Here is an 18,921-nt window from a genome sequence, read left to right on the forward strand (position 1 = left end):
GAGCATTATTCTAACACCAAAAGCAGAAAAAGATATTACAAGAAAAGAAAACGTCAGACAAATACCCCCATGAACACAGACATAAAAATTCTTGACAAATGTTAAGCAAGTCGAATCCAACAATGCATAAAAAGGGTACATCATGACCAAGCGAGGTTTATCCCATAAATGCAAAGTTGGTTTAACATTCAAAAATCAACCATTGTCATTAATTATACTAAAAGATTGGAAGAGAAAAACTGTATGATCATCTCAATAGATGGGAGAAAAAAATCATTTGACAAATTCTAACACCTACTCCTGATTTTAAGATTTTCGGCAAACTAGGAATAGAAGGAAACTTCATCAACCTGATAAAAGACATCTATAAAAAACCCATGTCCAATATCATACTTAATAATAAAAGAATGAATGCTTTCTCCCTACGATCAGGAACAAAGTAAAAATGTCTGCTCTTACAACTTTTTTTCAATATTATATTAGGGGAGCTATCAAGCGCAGGGAGGCAAGAAAAATAAATCAAAGGCATCTGGACTGGAAAGGAAGACACAAAGCTGTTTTAACTCACAGTTGACACGATCGTCTATGTCGCAAATCGAAGTCTGCTGAACAGTCACTGTTGAGCTTAGTGAGTTTAGCAAGGTCGCAAAATACAAGATCAATATACAAAAATCAATTGTATTTCTATATATTAGCAGCAAACAATTGAAACTGAAATTTTAAAAAAACATCATTTATAAGAGAATAAAAAATAGAAAATAGGAATAAATCTGCCAAAAGACAGGAAAGCCCTAATCTCTGAAAACTACAAAACACGGCTGAGAGAAATTAGAGAAGACACAAATAAACATAGAGATATAGCTTGTTCATGGGTTAGCCAACTCAGTATTAAGATGTCAGTTCTCCCCCAGATGGAGCTAAAGCTTCAAGATAATCCCAATAAAATCCCAGCAGGCTGTTTTGCAGAAATTGACAAACTTATTCTAAAATTCATATGGAAACGCAAAGGACCTAGACTAGCCAAAAAAACTCTGAAAAAGAACAAAGTTGGACGGCCAACAAGACCTGACTTCAAGACTTATAAAGTTACAGTAATCAAAATAGGGTGGTATTGGTGTAAAGACAGACAAATAGCCCAATGAAACAAGAGAAAGTCCAGAAATAGACTACACATACATGGACAACTGATCTTGACAAAGTGCAAAAGCAGTTCACTGGAAAAATAATAATCTTTTCAACAAATGTTGCTTAAACAATTGGATATTCATGCACAAAAAAAAAAAAAAAAAAGAGCTCCAAGCCATACCTCACATCATATACAAAAATTAACTCAAAATAGATCATAAACTCAAATATAAAACCTGAAACTCTAAAACTTCTGGAATAACACACAGGACATAAATTTTGTAAGACTGAGGTTAGGCAAAGGTTTTCTAGATACGACACCAAAAGCACAATTCATACAAGAACAAATGGATAAACTGGACTTCATTAACATTTAAAATTTGTGGTCTTCAAAAGATCTGGTTAAAAGAATGAAAAGATAAGCAACAGACTGGGAGAACAGATTTGCAAACCATATATCCGATAAAGAAATTTTTACCCAGAATATAAAGAACTCTCAAAATTTAGTAAGAAAACAATTAACATGACTTTTTTAAATAGGCAAAAGATTTCAACAGACACGTCACCAAAGCAGATATATGGATGACAATTAAGTACATGAAAAGATGTTTGATCTTTAGCCAATAGGGAAATGCAAAATTAAAACCACAATGACCTATCACTACACACCTATTGGAAGGGATAAAATTCAAAAGAATGTCCATACCAAGCATTGAGGTGGATGTGGAAAAAACAGAACCCTCATACACTGCTGGCAGAAATGTAAAATGATACCACCACTTTGGAAAACAGTTTGGTGGTTTCTTAAAAAGTTAGATATACACCTACCATACAATCCAGTTACTTATTCAACTCCTACGTATGTACTCATGAGAAAAGAAAGACTATATCCATATAATGCCTTCTACATGAATGTTTATAGGAGCTTTATTTATAATAGCCAAGGACTGGAAACAACTCAGATGGCCATCAACAGAAGAACAGATAAACAAATCATGGGGGGCTGGCCCTGTGGCTGAGTGGTTAAGTTCGCGCGCTCCACTGCAGGCGGCCCAGTGTTTCGTTGGTTCGAATCCTGGGCGCGGACATGGCACTGCTCATCAAACCACGCTGAGGCAGCATCCCACATGCCACAACTAGAAGGACCCACAACGAAGAATATACAACTATGTACCGGGGGGCTTTGGGGAGAAAAAGGAAAAAAATAAAAAAACAAAAAACAAAAAAAAACAAATCATGGTATATTCATACAACAGAATAAAAAGGAGTGAACTATTGATATGCACAACGATACAGACACAGCTCAAAAGAATTTGCTAAGTTAAAGATGCCAAACAAAACATGTACTGTATGATTCCATGTATACAAAATCACAGAAAATTCAAACTAAACTCTAGTGATAGAAAGTAGATTGACTGCCAGGAAGTAGGAGAGGCAGGGATGAATGGAATGGAGAGATTACAAAGGGGCAGCCTGGTGATGGATTCATGACTGTGATGAAGGCTCAGTGGGTTTCATGTCAAAACTCAGCAGTGTGAATGTGTGCACTTCAAATAAGGGCAGTTTACTGTATGAAAATTACACCCCAAAATCTCTGTTAAAATTTTTTTTAAATTGGACACAACCACATTTGAAAAGCACTAACTCTGAAATATCCTATGTTTTGCTATATGACACAACTTTTATATTTCTGTGGATGCACCAAAGGGCGGCAGAGCATGCTAGTAGAAAAGGCCCAGAAACACACTTTAGAATCTTAGCACATGATCTCTTAGGAGTTTCAGCTTATTTCATTTTGGATCACAGAATTCTTTTCATTCGAAGAATTGTAAAAACAATCTTATTTCACTTAAACCACATCTAGCATTTAATAAAATCTAAAACCATCTATAAGAATTCAGAAAATTATTCAGGCAAATGGGGAAATAAAGTTAAAATTTAGTATCAAGATCCAAAGCTCCTGAGTTATTCTTAATAACTTAACCTATAAAAGCATCAAAAATGGTGATGTTATACAAATTCTGAGAAACGTTTTGCGACCAAATATTTTCTTTTTCATTAAAAAGTTTAAATTATCTAACAATAAATCCGCAGATACATTTTTTTAAAACCCTTATTTCCCCTCTAAATATATATGCTCTAATAGCCACTGGAAAACTTTCCATGAGTTTCCAAAACCAATAATCACGGACATTTACTAATTACTGGCTTTTAGCAACCTTAAATACAGCATCAAATGATGTTTAATTTGTTCCATCTTCAACTAGGAGTTAGTATCTTTTTAGCAGCGTCTCTGTGGTTAGGAAGAAAATGCAACTGCAACTAAAGCAATTAGTGAAAAGTCCTACCAACATTGTAGCAATTTATCTAGTTATTTTCACTATTTCACTCTCTTTTTGTTCCAAAGGGTATGGCATATTAAACCTAAACACACTCCTGCTACTACTTCACTCAAAATAAATTATTTTAATCATATTTAGTTAATGGAAAGCATGAGTATGTCTATAAAATTCATAATCAAAGGCAATCTTCTACGTGGTATGTTTCTGAGGATGAATTTTATACCCACACACACACACGTGAGTTCAGGAAGTGTGTTATCACGTTTACAAAGCAGTAAGTAAATTTCACAGATTCCAGATCAATGTTAAATACATAGATGACAGCTTAGTAACTTGATGAAATGTCTAACTCAACAGTGACTCTGGTTAGGGTCATTTTTCTATTTCTGATTTATTAAATGATGAGCTGTTGGTAACTATACACCAAAAATATTTTTAAGTGATCTCTAGTAATTATAAATTCACCCCTAAGGATTGTAGGCAAAAAGCTAAGAAGACGTCAATATCTGGTTCAGCTATTTACAAAGATCTGTAAATCTTTTATGTTTGGTTGTACATTTTTCCCACAAATGGTAGCTTCTTTGCTTATATTAAAACTAACAATATCTTACATATATAAAGAGCTTACCTGAACACTTATCCTCCAGGTGTACCGCTAAATCTGACATCTTCACAAAGGAGGACGTGCTTTTTTGAAATTTTGCCTTAAATGTAACCGCCCTTATGTCATCGTCAAACAGGCTCTCACAGGATGACCAAGGCGTTGTGTGCAATTCTAGGTTTTCTAGGACACAATTGCGCTGAACGAAAAGATATTTAAATTCCCAAATATAATCTTAAACAAACAAATAAAAACAAAAAGTCAGCAAAAAGGAAACAATCTAGGCTCAGAATCAGATTAAATAGATTGACCTGATTAAATCAGTTAAAGACAACTTTTATCACACTAAGGAATTTGGGTATAAAGACACAAAATATGAATATTGTATCAAGGCAATAGGATAAGGATGCCAGAGGTAATTTTAACAAAAATTTTTTCTAAACATTTCTTAGTCTCCCAAATAGTCATAATTTATCATAACCAACTGCTTCTCAGAGTAGCACATTCTCGTTTTGATATCCACAAAGATTTTTTCAAAATAATGACACAGAAATGGACACATTTGCCATAATCAATATCTCTCATTGATTTTTCCAACACCTTAGTTTTCTTATTTAGCTAATTTTTCCAGAGCACAAAAAAAGCATTTAAATACAGTTGCACCTCTTTTTAATTCCCTCAGTAGTAATTCTAATTGTTAAAACCACAGTAGCACAGATCTTCTTGCCAAATAATCATATTCTATATTAATAAACTGAAACTTTATCATAAAACAAAAAGAGTTCTCTTAGCACTAAGTTTTCTAATAACAGCTGTCTTTTTAGTTTCCTACTTTGTCAGGCCATAAGGCTAATTCACACACCCCCAGCCACTTCCTTAGTTTCTTTCAATGGATAATTTTTTGTGGAGAATCTTAAAACAAGTCAATAAATCTGTGTAGACACAGCATCATTAGAAAGAACTAAAGCATATATACCCCAGTTGTTGCTTAAACCAATCATTATTTTAAAATAGCTTTCTTGTCTTATTGCACAATACAAGCTTAGAAATCACAGCAGCTAATAAATAAATAGCAGCCATAATCGCAACACCCCAAAATAAACACAGTTAAAGTTTTAGTGGACATTCAGTTTTCAGTTTACTTAATAGGTCAAATATATTTTTACATGTCATCAAGTATTGGTCTACATTATTTTAAAATACTGCATAATATGCCAATATTTTGGCATAGATATACCAAAGTCTTAAAAATTATTATAGCAATCCTCTATTTTGGGGCATATTGGTTTTGTCTTATTTTTCACTATTATATTTTTAGCTACATCTTTATGCACAGGTATGACAATTATGCATAGCCTAGAAGTGTAATTATTAGGCCAAAGATAGTCCAAACGCTAAGGCTCTCATACACATTATAATTGTCCTCAAGAAAGGTTTTGCCAATTTACAATTCCAAGATGAGAGTTTACGAGAGTGGCTGTTTACCTATATGTTCTCTATCAATTTCTCAGGAGGAAAATCATCTGTCATTATTATTTTGTGTGTTTTCAACTACTAACAAGAGTAATTTTTTCATATACTTATTGGAAATTTATCTATTGCCAAATTATCCTTACAGATATTTGTCTTTTGCTTATTGCATTGCTGTTTTACAAAATGCAATATTTTTTTCTGTTTTTTCACTTGCCTTTTAATTTCGTATATGGTGATTTTTATGTGTAGTAGTTTTTGTTGCTACACTTTGTTTAACCTACTAATCTTTGGATTCCACATAAGTTTGCTTATATTTTCTTCTACTAGTCTTGTTTTTTAATATTTGAATCTCTAATGTATCTAGAATTTATTTTGACACAAATATGAAGTATAAATTTAATTCTATTTTTTTCTGAAATTGTTAGCTAGCTATTCCTAACGCTACATACTCTTTTTTTAAAAAAGGAAAAAGTTTTGCTTTTATTATATTTAGACAGGAAAAGATAAGGAAAGTAATAGGTGAAATAAGATTGGCTATGTTTTAATAAGCTGAATAATAGGTACTTCAGTTCATTATATTATTCTCTGTATGTTTGAAGTTTTTCATACTAAAAGTTTTAAAAAATAAATGCATATTTCACACACAAAATTCAAACTAAAGGTATAAAGAAAAAATAAAAAACACATAATACTACCATGTAGAGATAGCCACTGCTGGCATTGTAGCATCATATATCCAGATTTTTAAATGTATATACATACTTAAATCTACTTTTATTAAAATGGAATCCTCTCATTTATGAAGTTTTATGATCTACTTTTTAAACTAAACAAAGCATCACATACATCTCTCCAGGCTAGTGAACACACATATCTTTGACAGTGTGTCCACCCAGCCCACAAGTGACCCTTTGACGTCCTCTTGCCTCTGAAACAAGCTCAGCCATTCCTATCGGTATGTTTCAACCCTGTCCTCCAGGCCACCATTGATTGAATCAAACCCAATTTGGGCAATCAGATTCTCTCTGCTGGAAATTTGGAAATGGGATTGGTCTCTTAAAAGGAAAAGGAAAATTAGGAGCTACAGAGTATCAATCTTCTGCTTTCCGCATGGTTGGGAAGCAGAGAAACTCTGCACTAAGTGAATAATACACAGAGAAGCTGCCTGGGACCCACAACACTCTTCAGCTCCTAGTTCCAAGTTCCTCTGAAATCCATGAGCAGCCTCGCTGATGCACTGAGAGATACTCCTGTATACTTCAAATGCATCCCCTTAATTGTTGGCCAGAGTAGAGTCCTAGTCCTAACTACAAGCCCTCAGTGCCCAAATTCAAACATAAGTCCTTAATACATCCCAGGGCTTGCAAAACCTTCACATGCATGCATTTTTAACTTCGCAACTTTTTTACCTTTTGAAACAAGCAACGTTATTTTCTCCCCAAACTCGGGTCTCTTAGTCCTTAAAGACAGTGGGAATTCTGAACGGTTGCCTGGCCTGTATTTTACTCTTCATTCATTCACTCACTAAGAAAATATCTGCTAGAGCAGGCGCAGTGCTGTGTGATGGGGATACGACGGTGAATGAGCCAGTCAGGGAGCTTGTGTTCACAGAATTTACAATCCACTGAGAAAATCAGTCAATTACCAAGCAAGCAAATAAGCTAGATACTCTCCACTGTGTTAAGCAGTAGGAAGGGAATACAGAGAGAGACCTGACAGGGAGTAATCATGTGTATACATGTGTGAGGCCTCTCTGAGAAGATGAAATTGGAGCTGAGAGATGAAGGAGCTATCCACTGGGAGAGGTGGAGGGAAAAGTACTCTAGGCGGAGGAAATGCAAATTCAAGATCCCAAGGCAGGAAAAAGACTGGTATGTTGAAGTAACAGAACAGAGTTGTGTGCAGGTTAGCCCAGGAAGCCTGAGGGGTACTGATACTGAGACAATTTGTGACACATTTCTATATTGGAGTCATGAACTAAGACTGGGAATGGATTTCAAACCTTCATGCAGATGTAACTATGATTGCACATGAAGCATAATCACAAATGTCAGGAGCATTTGCCTCACTCTGCGCTTAATTAGTAATGTCGTGAGAGTACTTTGTTATAACTTATTATATTTTTAAAATATTAGACTTCTCTTAAATAATTTCAGGACGACATTACATCGGAATGGCATTTAGTTCTGAATACCTTATTTTATGCGTATCCAATTATTACTAAGAAGTGTAATTTATGTCTCTAGTCCACCCTCGTTAGGACCTGAACTGTGACCAATATGTGTACGTCTGAGGCATCCCAAATTCCTGCTAGCAATGCGTATTCCAAAAGAATGTGAATTTGAGATTTCTTATTGTTCTTCCCAAAACATCAACTCTGTTATCTCCAGTATTCACTAATGACTGCTTGATGATCATTTCTGATTATATCACCAAAGGTGAGTTTGTTACCCTCGGGAACAAGTAAAGCCAGTGCCCACCATAGAGGTTAATACAGAGGACGCCTCGAGAAATATTCAATGAATATTTCTAGAATAGAAATGAACAGATAGAATGCTAACAACTTCTGAAAGTAGAATCACCACTTAGATGATCCTTCGAAACTGGTATTTTCCCATTTTTAAAAAGAATGATCTAGACGTATTGAGGTGGATGTGAAAAGTTAAAAACGATGATTATAAATAAAATATGAGGAATGAATGAATGAATAAAGAACAACTACATCTTAATTCTTAGATTCATAAATTTTCAATATTAACCTAAATACCACAGAATTATCTAGAAACGACTACAATGGCTCTTCTATTAATCAAATAGCTATTTATTTTGCTCCATATTAAGCACGGAGCAGTCTGCTGTGCTCCAGCTCCGTTGTAATTGGAATAATACTTTGACCTACATTTTGTCCGTCATGCACCAGACTCATGATCCCTCCTGCGAGGACAGGTCAATAACGACGGTCAGCCCATCATTGATACATGTTTGTCAGATTTCTCAACCAAACAAATATTTGTCGCTGTTTGATCCTAACATAAAAGTCAAAAGTCTGATTTATCTCAAATCCTAGTTATAGGCTATTAATGATTAAGAGAGACAATGAGACAGATCTTATCTTTTGATAACTATTTTGCAGGCAGAAGTTTAGGAAGAGACATTAACTCTTTCGAGTGAAAAAGAATAGGTCACACACTTAATCAATCTCTGAATTAATTGAGCAGGGTAAAATAACTCATAAGCCACTAATTAAACTCTCTGTCACTGTGATAACTAAAGGATCTCACAATATCAAACGGAAGATATGCGACTATTTTATTGAAATATCAACTTCATTGAATTCAACACATCATCAATTATTAACTTATGCTTTAAAGAAAAATGTAATCATGGATCATATTTTAAACATAAACATTCTACAGATGGCTAATAGTCCACACTTTTAAAACAACTGGAATAAAAACCTGGAACACGGTAATTCATTAAACTAACATGGCAACATGAAAGAGTTAATGCAACTCCCCTGACATCTGCCTTATAACTAGAGAGAAGTTTATTTATCAGAGTACTTTGGCTGAATAAAAATTGTAGAACTTCTGCAGAATTAAATTTTTAAGGAATATCATCTGGAGGAGATAAGATCTTCACTAAAAAGGTAAAGTAGAATCCTTGGGAATAAATAGAAGCTTTTATTTTGCCAGCATTAATTATAGAGGACTTTTTAGATCACTGAATTGTTTACCGGAGTTATAACATTATAACAGCAGAAATCTGTAGAGGAATATTCCATCATGATCACTTATATTTATTAAATGTGGTCTCATCTCTTAACGTTCCTTTCATTCTTTCATCTTGATTCTTTTCATCTCATAAGCATTAATCATTTACCTAACTATAAATAGATTAAATGCTTTTCGGTGTATTTACCTTTTTTCCTTTGAAGTTGAGGGTACCAGGCGGCTCCAGGACCCCATAATACAAGCACATAATGTTGACCTTGGGTCTGTTCCACTGTTAACATAACTTTCCTTTGCTTCTGCCCTCTGTAGCTGTACACTGCCTCTGGAAAAGAAAAAAGGGATATTTTAGTCGGCATTACTTTATCACATGTGATACCATACTTTGTCTAATGATAAATACACGGTGATAACCCAACGGTACATGAAGACAGTCTTGCATCTTAATTTTTTCATAATTGAAAATTGAGGCGCCAAAAATGTTTACCTGTCAGTACAGTGATATCAACAACTCTCACCACTGCGTGGACTAAAATATCGGGCCGAAGGCACGCTAGTTCTACAAATTCTATACTGTTCATTTTCTGAGGCCGCCTCTGAGGAAGATCTTTGAGATAAGAATGTTTCGAAGACACATACGCCAGTAAGTCTTGAAGGACCACATCGCTAACCATACTGGAATCTAAGAAAGAAAAACACACACACATGCAAAAGATAGCAAGATGATATTTTTTTGACAACACGATATTTCCTTAGAACTGTATTTTAGGTTGCAAAGTGTGATTAAATGTAAAACATGATTTCATTTCTACAAAACATGTAGCTTATTCTTGAATCAGTTTAGATGCAAAGATAAGCTTGATAGGGGCTAGCCTGGCGGTGTAGTGGTTAAATTCGTGTGCTCTGCTGGAGCAGACCAGGGTTCGCAGGTTTGGATCCTGGGTACAGACCCACACACTGCTCATCAAGCTATATATAGCACTGTATATGGAGCAGCATCCCATATACAAAAAAACAGAGGAAGATTGGCACAGTTGTCAGCTCAGGGCCAATCTTCCTCACCAAAAATAAAATAGTAACAATAAGCTTGATATTTTTAACCAATAGAAATGGAATTATTTACCATCTCCAAAAAACTTGCTCTGTTCTCTTACTTCTCTATTTTGTTAATAATATCATATCCAATAGGGTCCCCAATCCCTGAAGTCCGACTTGATCACGCTTCCCCAACCATCCCAACCACTGCTACTCTTCGTCAAGATTCTTAGCATTTCCCACCTGAAATACTCTAAGAGTCGCCTAACTGGCTCTTTTCCTGAACGCTCCTTCTTTCCCACCTTTGAGCCTCTGTCCTCACCATTTTCACTGGCTGCAGTGCCGTCATCCTCCTCTCTATCTATCCAAATACTACCGAGAATAAGCACCACTATGGGCTCCCAGTGATTTCTCCTTACCCTGAACCTGGAGAGCTTCGTCTCTCATTGGCATTTGAGCACACTGTAATATTTCTCTTGATTGTTACATTGGTTATTTAATTCTTCAGTCATTATGCCATTTAGATGTCTTTCTCTTTCCCGTCTCAATTTTTTTTCACATTTTTATTGAGATATACTTTACATACAATAAAATGTAGACATTTTAATGTACAGATTGATGAGCTTTACTGATTAGATTTTAATTTCCCTAAAGGAGAGGGAGGTATGTTTGAATATATGTTGATATTCAACGTATATTTGGTTGGTGACCAAAATAAGACCTTAGAAAAAAATACTTAAGCGCTTTTTAGAAAGCAGAGTCTATTAACTGATTGCAGCGGGAAATGTACATAAAGCTTCTTTCAACTGCCTTGTGTAGTGTTTCTGTGTGTTCTCAGGAATGCTTACATGTGTCTCTTATACCCTCAGCCCGGTGTTTGTTGTTGACTATCCCCAGGTTGATAATTCTTTCAGTGGAGGGAATAGTTGAGGTGGCTTCTAGAAAAATGTCTAAGACTTTTCCAGGTAGTAACTGGGGGAGAGGGTATATTTCCAGATGAAGAGAAAGGTATCATGTACAGTTCAGTGGTTTTTTTAGCATTTCACAAAGTTGTACAACTATTACCATTATTTAATTTTAGAAAATTTTTATCATAGAATAATATTTTTAAATGCATAAAATGAAGTGGATTGCAAAACCAATTATATAGAAATATGGTAATCAAAATATTCTTAAAACTGAGAACTCTTGTACCTCATGAATACGTTAAATAACAAGATAGAGTAGAATATGTAACAACTACTGCAATTTCAAAGTAGCAATGGGCATGAACGATATTTAAGTTATCTTCAACAACTGCAATGTGATATGAAAATATAGGTACTTTCTCTCGGTGACCAAGTCAGCGGTACTGTTAATATTACTATCGAGGGTTGCCTTATTCATAATGGAAGGAAATGACAATTTTCAATTAGCAATTAGTGAAAACAAAGATGTAATGTCTTCCCATCCAAGTTTATGGATCTTTAATGTAAAGGAATCAATTTTCACAGAAGAGAGAATAGGAAGAATTTGGGAGGCTAGTCACATCCCACAGAAGGTGACAAGCACTGGAAACCAGGAAGAATGTACGAAGGGGAAATGGTGACAGATCTGTGAAACGGTTCAGAGGAAAAATCCAAATGAACTGTGGACGGTAAAGAGAAGATGGAAGATGACATCAAGATTTCTAGCACAGCTGAGTGGATGGATAAAAACTAACCTTCTAAAGTTTTCAGAACCCGGTACGTACATGAGATCTATTCTAATTAAGATTACTCAAGTCCTCAATGAATCTTATAAAACAATGTTGGTATCCTTAACAAAGATAACGAGCATCAGAGAAAAGAACAGACAGCATGAAAGATGAATGAGAGAAAGAGGGGAAAAGTGGAGATAAGGAGATCAACCAGACTACAGCCAAACCCAACTCTCAACACCTTCCACAGCTCCAGCTGACTCTCCTGACCTCCAGGTTCCTCTTTCACAGTATTTCCAGCACATCTGGAATCAGAAGAGCTAGGTTCAAATTCTGGCTCTGTCAATAATGAGTTCTGGGAACTCATACCTAACTTCTCTGGGCTTCATTCTTTGTCTACAATATAGAGCTTTTGGGGAAAAAAAGAAAAAAAGAACCCTGATATCACATTATTTATTTATCCCTGCTTCGTAAAAATTTGCACAGAAACATCTGATTATTTAGACTACAAATTAAATAGTCTACTTTATGGAAAGATTGTGTTAACCTTTGATTTATATAACTTAATAATACTTAATAATATTTAAGATAAAGTTCTATCCTGTCACATCATCAGGACTAGGTCTGTAAACAGTGTAACACCTCAAGACAATGAGGAAAGAACATAAGTCTTTTCCAAAAGCACAATATATTGATCAGAATTAAGACTGCTCCCATGAGTTGTAACCACTTGCAAAAAGAAAAGAAAAAAAACTAGTGAAACTGGTTTATACCCTGTAGGTAACCGATCTCTTTAGTTTCTGATTTATCCTTCCTGCATTTTTTTGCACAAATGAGAAGTTACATGTGTATTTTCTTGTTCCTCCTCGCTTTTTTACACAGAAGATAGCATACTACATGTACATTTTGGGTTTTGGGTTTTCATGTAACAACATGTCCTGGAAATCACTTCATATCAGTTAATAGAATTCTTTTCCTGTTTTTACAGCTGGATAGCATTCCACTATGTGAATGTAGCAGAATTTAATCAACCACTCTGCTATGTACAGGCGTTTCAATTTTTTCCAATGTCTCACAATTACAAACAACACTGCAATGAACGACCTCGTGCATATGTATTTTCCTATCGTTGTACTTGTATCTTCAGGATAGATTCGTAAAAGCAGGCTTGCTGGGTTGAAAGCTAAGTACACTATGTAATTATTTTAGGTATTGCCAAAAATCCCTCCAGAAGGGTTGTAGCAATTTTTACTCCTACTAGCAACGTATAAGAGAGCCTGTTTCCCCAGAGCCTCACCAACAGAATGTGTTGTCACATTTTTTAATTTTTGCCAATCTGACAGGTGAGAAACGATGTCTCTGTGTAATTTTAATTTGAATTGCTCATGTCTGTTTCCCATTTTCCCATCAGGTCCTTTGTCACTCAATTTTTAAGAATTCTCTCTATATCAGGAATGTTAGCCTTTTGTCTAAGGTGTATGTTGCAAACATTCTCTCCAAGTGTGCCAGTTGTCTTTTGACTTTGTTTATGGTGCTTTTGGTCATTCAAAATTTTATTTTTCTGTATTCAAACTTATCAGTGTCATTTTTTACTGCCTCTGGATTCTGAGTAATAGTAAGTAAGCCTTTCCCTCTGCCGAGACTAAAGAGGAATTCATCCATGTTTCCTTCTAGTATTTATATGGTTTTATTTTTTACATTTAGATTCTTAATTCATTTGGAGCTCTTTCTTCCCTTTGTTGTGAGATATGGATATAATGTTGTCTTTTTCTAAATGGCTACCCAGTTGCCTCAGCATCCTTTATTAAAAAGCTAACCTTCACGTCAGTGACCTCAGATACCATCTTTGCCATAGCCTAAATGATAGGTGTGTGGGTCTGATTCTGGTCTTCTTATTCTAGTCCACTGTCTGTCTGTTTGTGCAGCAGTGTCACACTGTTTTAATGATAGAGCTTTTAGTATGTTTTAATGCATGGTAAGCCTAGTCCCTCATAACTTTTTTCTTTCGGTGTTTTCCTAGTTACTCTTCATCTTTGTTTTTCCCCATGAATGTTGGTATCAAGTTGTAGATGCCATAACCTAGCTTGTTGGTATTCTTACTGAGACTGCATTGAATTTATAAATTAACTTATGGAGAACTGATATCATTGTAACGTTGAGTCATCCTATCCAAGAAGAGGGAATGATGTCTTTCCATTTGTTCACGTCTTTATTTCTCTCTGGTATATGTAAAATTTTTCCTCATATAGGTTTTGCACATTTCTTCTTAAATTTATTCTGAAGTATCTTCTTTATTGCTATTCTAAATGAATTTTTCCCCAACGGAACGCCCTCTATTTAGTGTCTGTGTATATGAAGGCTATTGGGTTTTAACATTTCCAGATAAAGCAAATTTTGTTGTTGTTGTTGTTGTTGTTAACAACTTCTAGTTTTATAGCATTTGATTAGTATGTTTGTAATAATTCTACTTTATAGAAGTTACTGACAATTTTCTTTGTGACCTAATAGGATCAATTTTTCTGAATACATTGTGGGCACTTGAAAAGAACATGTATTTCTATTATTAGAGTCTAAAGTTTGACTTATAGCCATAAGATCTACCCTATGCATAAGATCTACCCCACTCACTATGTTATATAGATCTTGTGTCTCCTTAGTTATATTATGCCTGTTAGATCTGTCTTGTCCCATTAGAAAAATGCAAATTAAAACCATAATGAGATATATATCTGCACACTGATTACAATGGCTAAAATAGAAAATTGGGTAATACCAAATGCTGACAAGGATGTAGAGAAACCAGAAGATACATTGCTGGTAGAAATTTTAAATGGTACAGTCACTCCAGAAAATAGTTTGGCAGTTTCTTATAAAAATAAACATGTACTTACCATACAACCCAGCAATTGTACTCTTAGACATTTATGCCAGAGAACTGAAAATTTATGTTCACACGAAAACCTGGATATAAATTTCACAGCTGCTCTATCCATAATATTCCCCATCAGGAAACAGTTCGAATGTTCTTCAGCAGCTGAATGATTAAGCAAACTCTGGTAGACCCCTACAATGGAATATTAATCAGCACTGAAAAGAAATAGCTACTCATATACTCAACGACTTGGCTGGATCTCAGGGCGTTACGTTTAGTGAAGAAGGTCAATCTCAAAAGATTACTTTTTTTTTTAAAAGATTGGCACCTGAGCTAACATCTGTTGCCAATCTTTTTTCTCTTTTCTTCTTCTCCCCAAAGCCCCCCCAGTACATAGTTGTATACTCTAGTGGTAGGTCCTTCTGGTTCTGTTAGGTGGGACGTCACCTCAGCATGGCCTGATGAGTGGTGCCACGTCCATGCCCAGGATCTGAACTGCTGAAACCCTGGGCTGCCAAAGTGGAGCACGGGACCTTAACCACGCGGCCATGGGGCTGGCCCCCAAAGATTCCATTTATATAACATTTTCAAAGTGACAAAACTGGTGAGATGGAGACCAAGCTAGTGGCTACCAGAGGACGGACGGGGATTGGAGCAGGGGAGGACTACAAAGGGAGCATGACGGAGTTCCTATGTGGCGATGGAACAGTTCTGTATTGTTATTGTGGTGGCATTAACACAAACTTACACAGGGGATCAAACTGCCCAGAACTATACATGCACACGCGCGTGCACACACACACAGGAGCACAGGGAAAGCTGATTAAGGTCTGCAGCCCAGTTAACAGTATTACAGCATGTCACTTTCCTGGTATTGATATTGTACTAAAGCTATATAAGATGTCACCATTGGCAGAAGCTGGACGAAGGGCTCATGGAACTTCATGTACTATTTTTGCAACATCCTGTGAGTCCATAATTATTTCAAAGTTAAAAGTTTTTTTAAATGATAATATAAATGAATATTATCTTTATGCTAATACGATTCTGACATCAATTCTGATATGTTTTTTTTTCCACTCCACCAAGCAATGAACTCAATTCCGACTCTGTCTCCCTGGAGATAGCATCAGATCCCACAGGTTAAGGGCTCTGTTCTACAAGACTGTCCCCCACCCCCATTTCAGATGCCAACAGAAAGTCCACCTGTGCTTCTGACCGATCTCCTCCAGAGCAGAGGTTCCCACAACCTCATCCTCGGGTTCGATCAATTAGCTAGAGCAGCTCACAGAACTCAGAGAAGCATTTATTTACATTTAGCAGGTTCATATAAAGGATACTGTAAAGGGGATAGACGAACAGCCAGATGGAAGAGGTGCATAGGACAAGGTATGTGAGAAGGGACAGGGTGTTTCCATGCTCTCTGGGTGTGCCAGTCTCCCCACATCTCCACGTGTTCAACCACCTGGAAGCTCTCCAAACCCTGTCCTTTGCAGGTTTCATTACATAGGCACGATTGCTTAAATCATCAGCCATCAGTGACTGCATGTTCCAACCCTCCAATCACATGGTTGATTCCCCTGGCAACCAGCTCCCATCATTTACGTGCTTTCCAAAAGTCACCTCATTAACATTAACTCAGGTAAGTTGAAAGGAGTTCATCATGAATATCGAGACACCTACCTTTATTGTTCTTATCACTTAGGAAATTCCAAGGGTTTTAGGAGCTCTGAGCCAGAAATGGGGACGAAGATCAAATATATATATCATATTATAAAGTTCAATATCACAGCTAACAACTCTAAAATTTATGTCTGAATTTTAAACCTTTCCCCTGAATCCTAGACTTTATTTCCAATCTCTATATGACACCTCCACTTGGATGCCTCAAAGATATCTAAAACTGAACATGCCTAAAGCAGAACTCTTAATTTCCCCCATGGACTTGTTCCTTCTGTGTTTCCTAAGGAAGGCTACATAGTTCCTAAACCAGAAGTCCAGGAGTAGTAGATTGCTCCCCTTGGCTCATCCCCAAATCCACACCATCAGAAAATCCTGTGAACTCTATTCACAACTATATCTCAAATCCATCCATTTCTCATCATCTCTACTGGCCTCCCATTATCTCTCAACTGTTACAATAACTTCCTAACTCTGATTCCACTCCATGACCAGGCCTTCACGACCAGAACCATGGTATTCTGTATCTCGGCCCTTCGTGAGTGTCCTTCACAGCATTCATTATCAACTGTAAATATTTTATGTACATGTCTGTTTAGTTTTTTCTGGTCTGTCTTCCACACAGAAATGTGAGCTCCATGAAGGCAGGCACCAGGGGTACACTGCTCACCAGAGCACCCCCAGCTCACAGTGCCTCAAACAATGTAAACACTTAATACATATATGTGGGCAGACGGAGAACTCGACTTTCATAGTTTTATGAGAACATGTCAGGGCTGATTTTCTGCCTTTCCAAACACCACTGATGTCGCCCTGTTGTTATTCTCTTCTGCTTACTCTGCCTCTCTTCGAGAACTCATTATTCACTAGTTGGAATGCCATGCTGTCTCTTCCATCTATGTCATATAACTTTCTTGTGATTCTAAATAATCTCTTGTATAGTCAGTATATTTTCATATACTGATGACTATTTTCCATTACACTTTTTCGGTATTCCATCAAATATATTTTGCTAACTTGTTACTTCCTCCACTAACATTACTATATTGTTATTGTATTATATGCAAGCTCAACACTTTATATTCATTCTCTCATTTAACCTTCACAACCACCCTATAAATTATGCATGGATTCTTATTTCCATTTCACAGATGAGGAGACAGGGGTATAATGAGGTTAAATAACTTGCCTAAAGACACAGACTTGGGAAGAGCTTGGGCCAGGATTCGAATCCTCGTCTGTCTGATTCCAGAGACTATAACTACCAGTTTATACCATCTCCCTTACTTTGTTTTCTTTTTTACTGGAGAAAAAGATAGCTGCTGGTTTCTTCATTCAACAGCTTATCTTAAAGAAGAGAACATGGATGTCAGAAAAGGAAAATAGTTTTTCGTAGTAGTGGTAGAGAGAACAAGGAGTAAAACCACAACTGTCTGACTATAAGACCCAGGCTTTCCCCTTATCTCAAGGATTCTTAAGCAGGGGCTCAGAAATTCTGCAGAACTTTGGAGGTTCATGAAACCACTTGGAATGACAACCAAATTTCGTGTCCATCTACTTAAGTCCATTTTTTGGAGAAATGGCCCATAGCGTCTCAAAGAGGTCTATGACTTCCTAAAAGGTTAAGAACCACCACTATACTGGCTCTCTAAGACAAATAAGAAAATGAAACATGAACCCCAATATTTCTTAAAACAAATATGATTTACAGTATACACATTCATTTTTGTAAGTTCTATTTTCATTCTTACTGAAAAAAATAAACCAATACTCTCCAGCTAACCTGTTTGGAAAACATTTTGTAAAATTACCATTTTAACTCTATTTTTTTCTAATATGTGTATATACTTCAAAACTAAGAAATTATTATATTTAAAATGTGTCTTACATTCCTCAGGCTGGACGGACGAATAACTCCCAAGATTTAATAACTGACTGGTAAATGTTGATTGTAGCACTCTCTCACCAACCCAATGATCGTCGTGAATAGTAACATCTAGAAAGGGGGGAGAAAAGTTCTGGTCATGCCATAAATTCCTTCGCACCGCGGTTAACTTACCAGTCATCGCAGAGCACTATGCGTGCCTCTCACGTGCCAGGCCACTAAGGTTCAAAGAGGTCAAATGATCTACCTAAAGGCACAAAAGGATAAAATAGCAAATCCGAACTCTGAACCCAGGGATGCCTGTCTGCAGGTAGAAGAACAAAATTGCTTCTGCACATAAGGCGAACGTTATAATGTATATGTCTGATAAATTAAATCTTTTAGGGCCAGGAAGCAAAATAGTGGTTCTAAAGCTAGAGAAGACTAAATAATATTCTAGAAGAGTAAATAATATTCAGTATGCATTTCCCCCTCTGCTGTAAACACGGAGGAATATAAT

At 36.1% G+C, this 18,921-nt stretch overlaps 1 protein-coding gene across 4 annotated transcripts in view; it reads right to left on the reverse strand.

Annotated features, from left to right (window-relative positions):
• The window catches only part of SHLD2 (shieldin complex subunit 2), a 92,052-nt gene that overhangs the window by 14,127 nt on the left and 59,004 nt on the right, over positions 1 to 18,921 (reverse strand). For all 4 annotated transcript variants that reach the window (XM_070569471.1, XM_070569454.1, XM_008519263.2 and 1 more), the window contains 4 exons: positions 18,426 to 18,533; positions 9,760 to 9,954; positions 9,463 to 9,597; positions 4,096 to 4,302 (listed from right to left, as the gene is read on the reverse strand). In XM_070569471.1, coding sequence (XP_070425572.1) covers positions 4,096 to 4,302; positions 9,463 to 9,597; positions 9,760 to 9,954; positions 18,426 to 18,533 — 645 coding nt within the window. The remainder of the gene's footprint in view (positions 1 to 4,095; positions 4,303 to 9,462; positions 9,598 to 9,759; positions 9,955 to 18,425; positions 18,534 to 18,921) is intronic.

This window comes from Equus przewalskii, chromosome 1 (genome assembly GCF_037783145.1).
Source record: "Equus przewalskii isolate Varuska chromosome 1, EquPr2, whole genome shotgun sequence".
Lineage (NCBI taxonomy): Eukaryota > Metazoa > Chordata > Mammalia > Perissodactyla > Equidae > Equus > Equus przewalskii.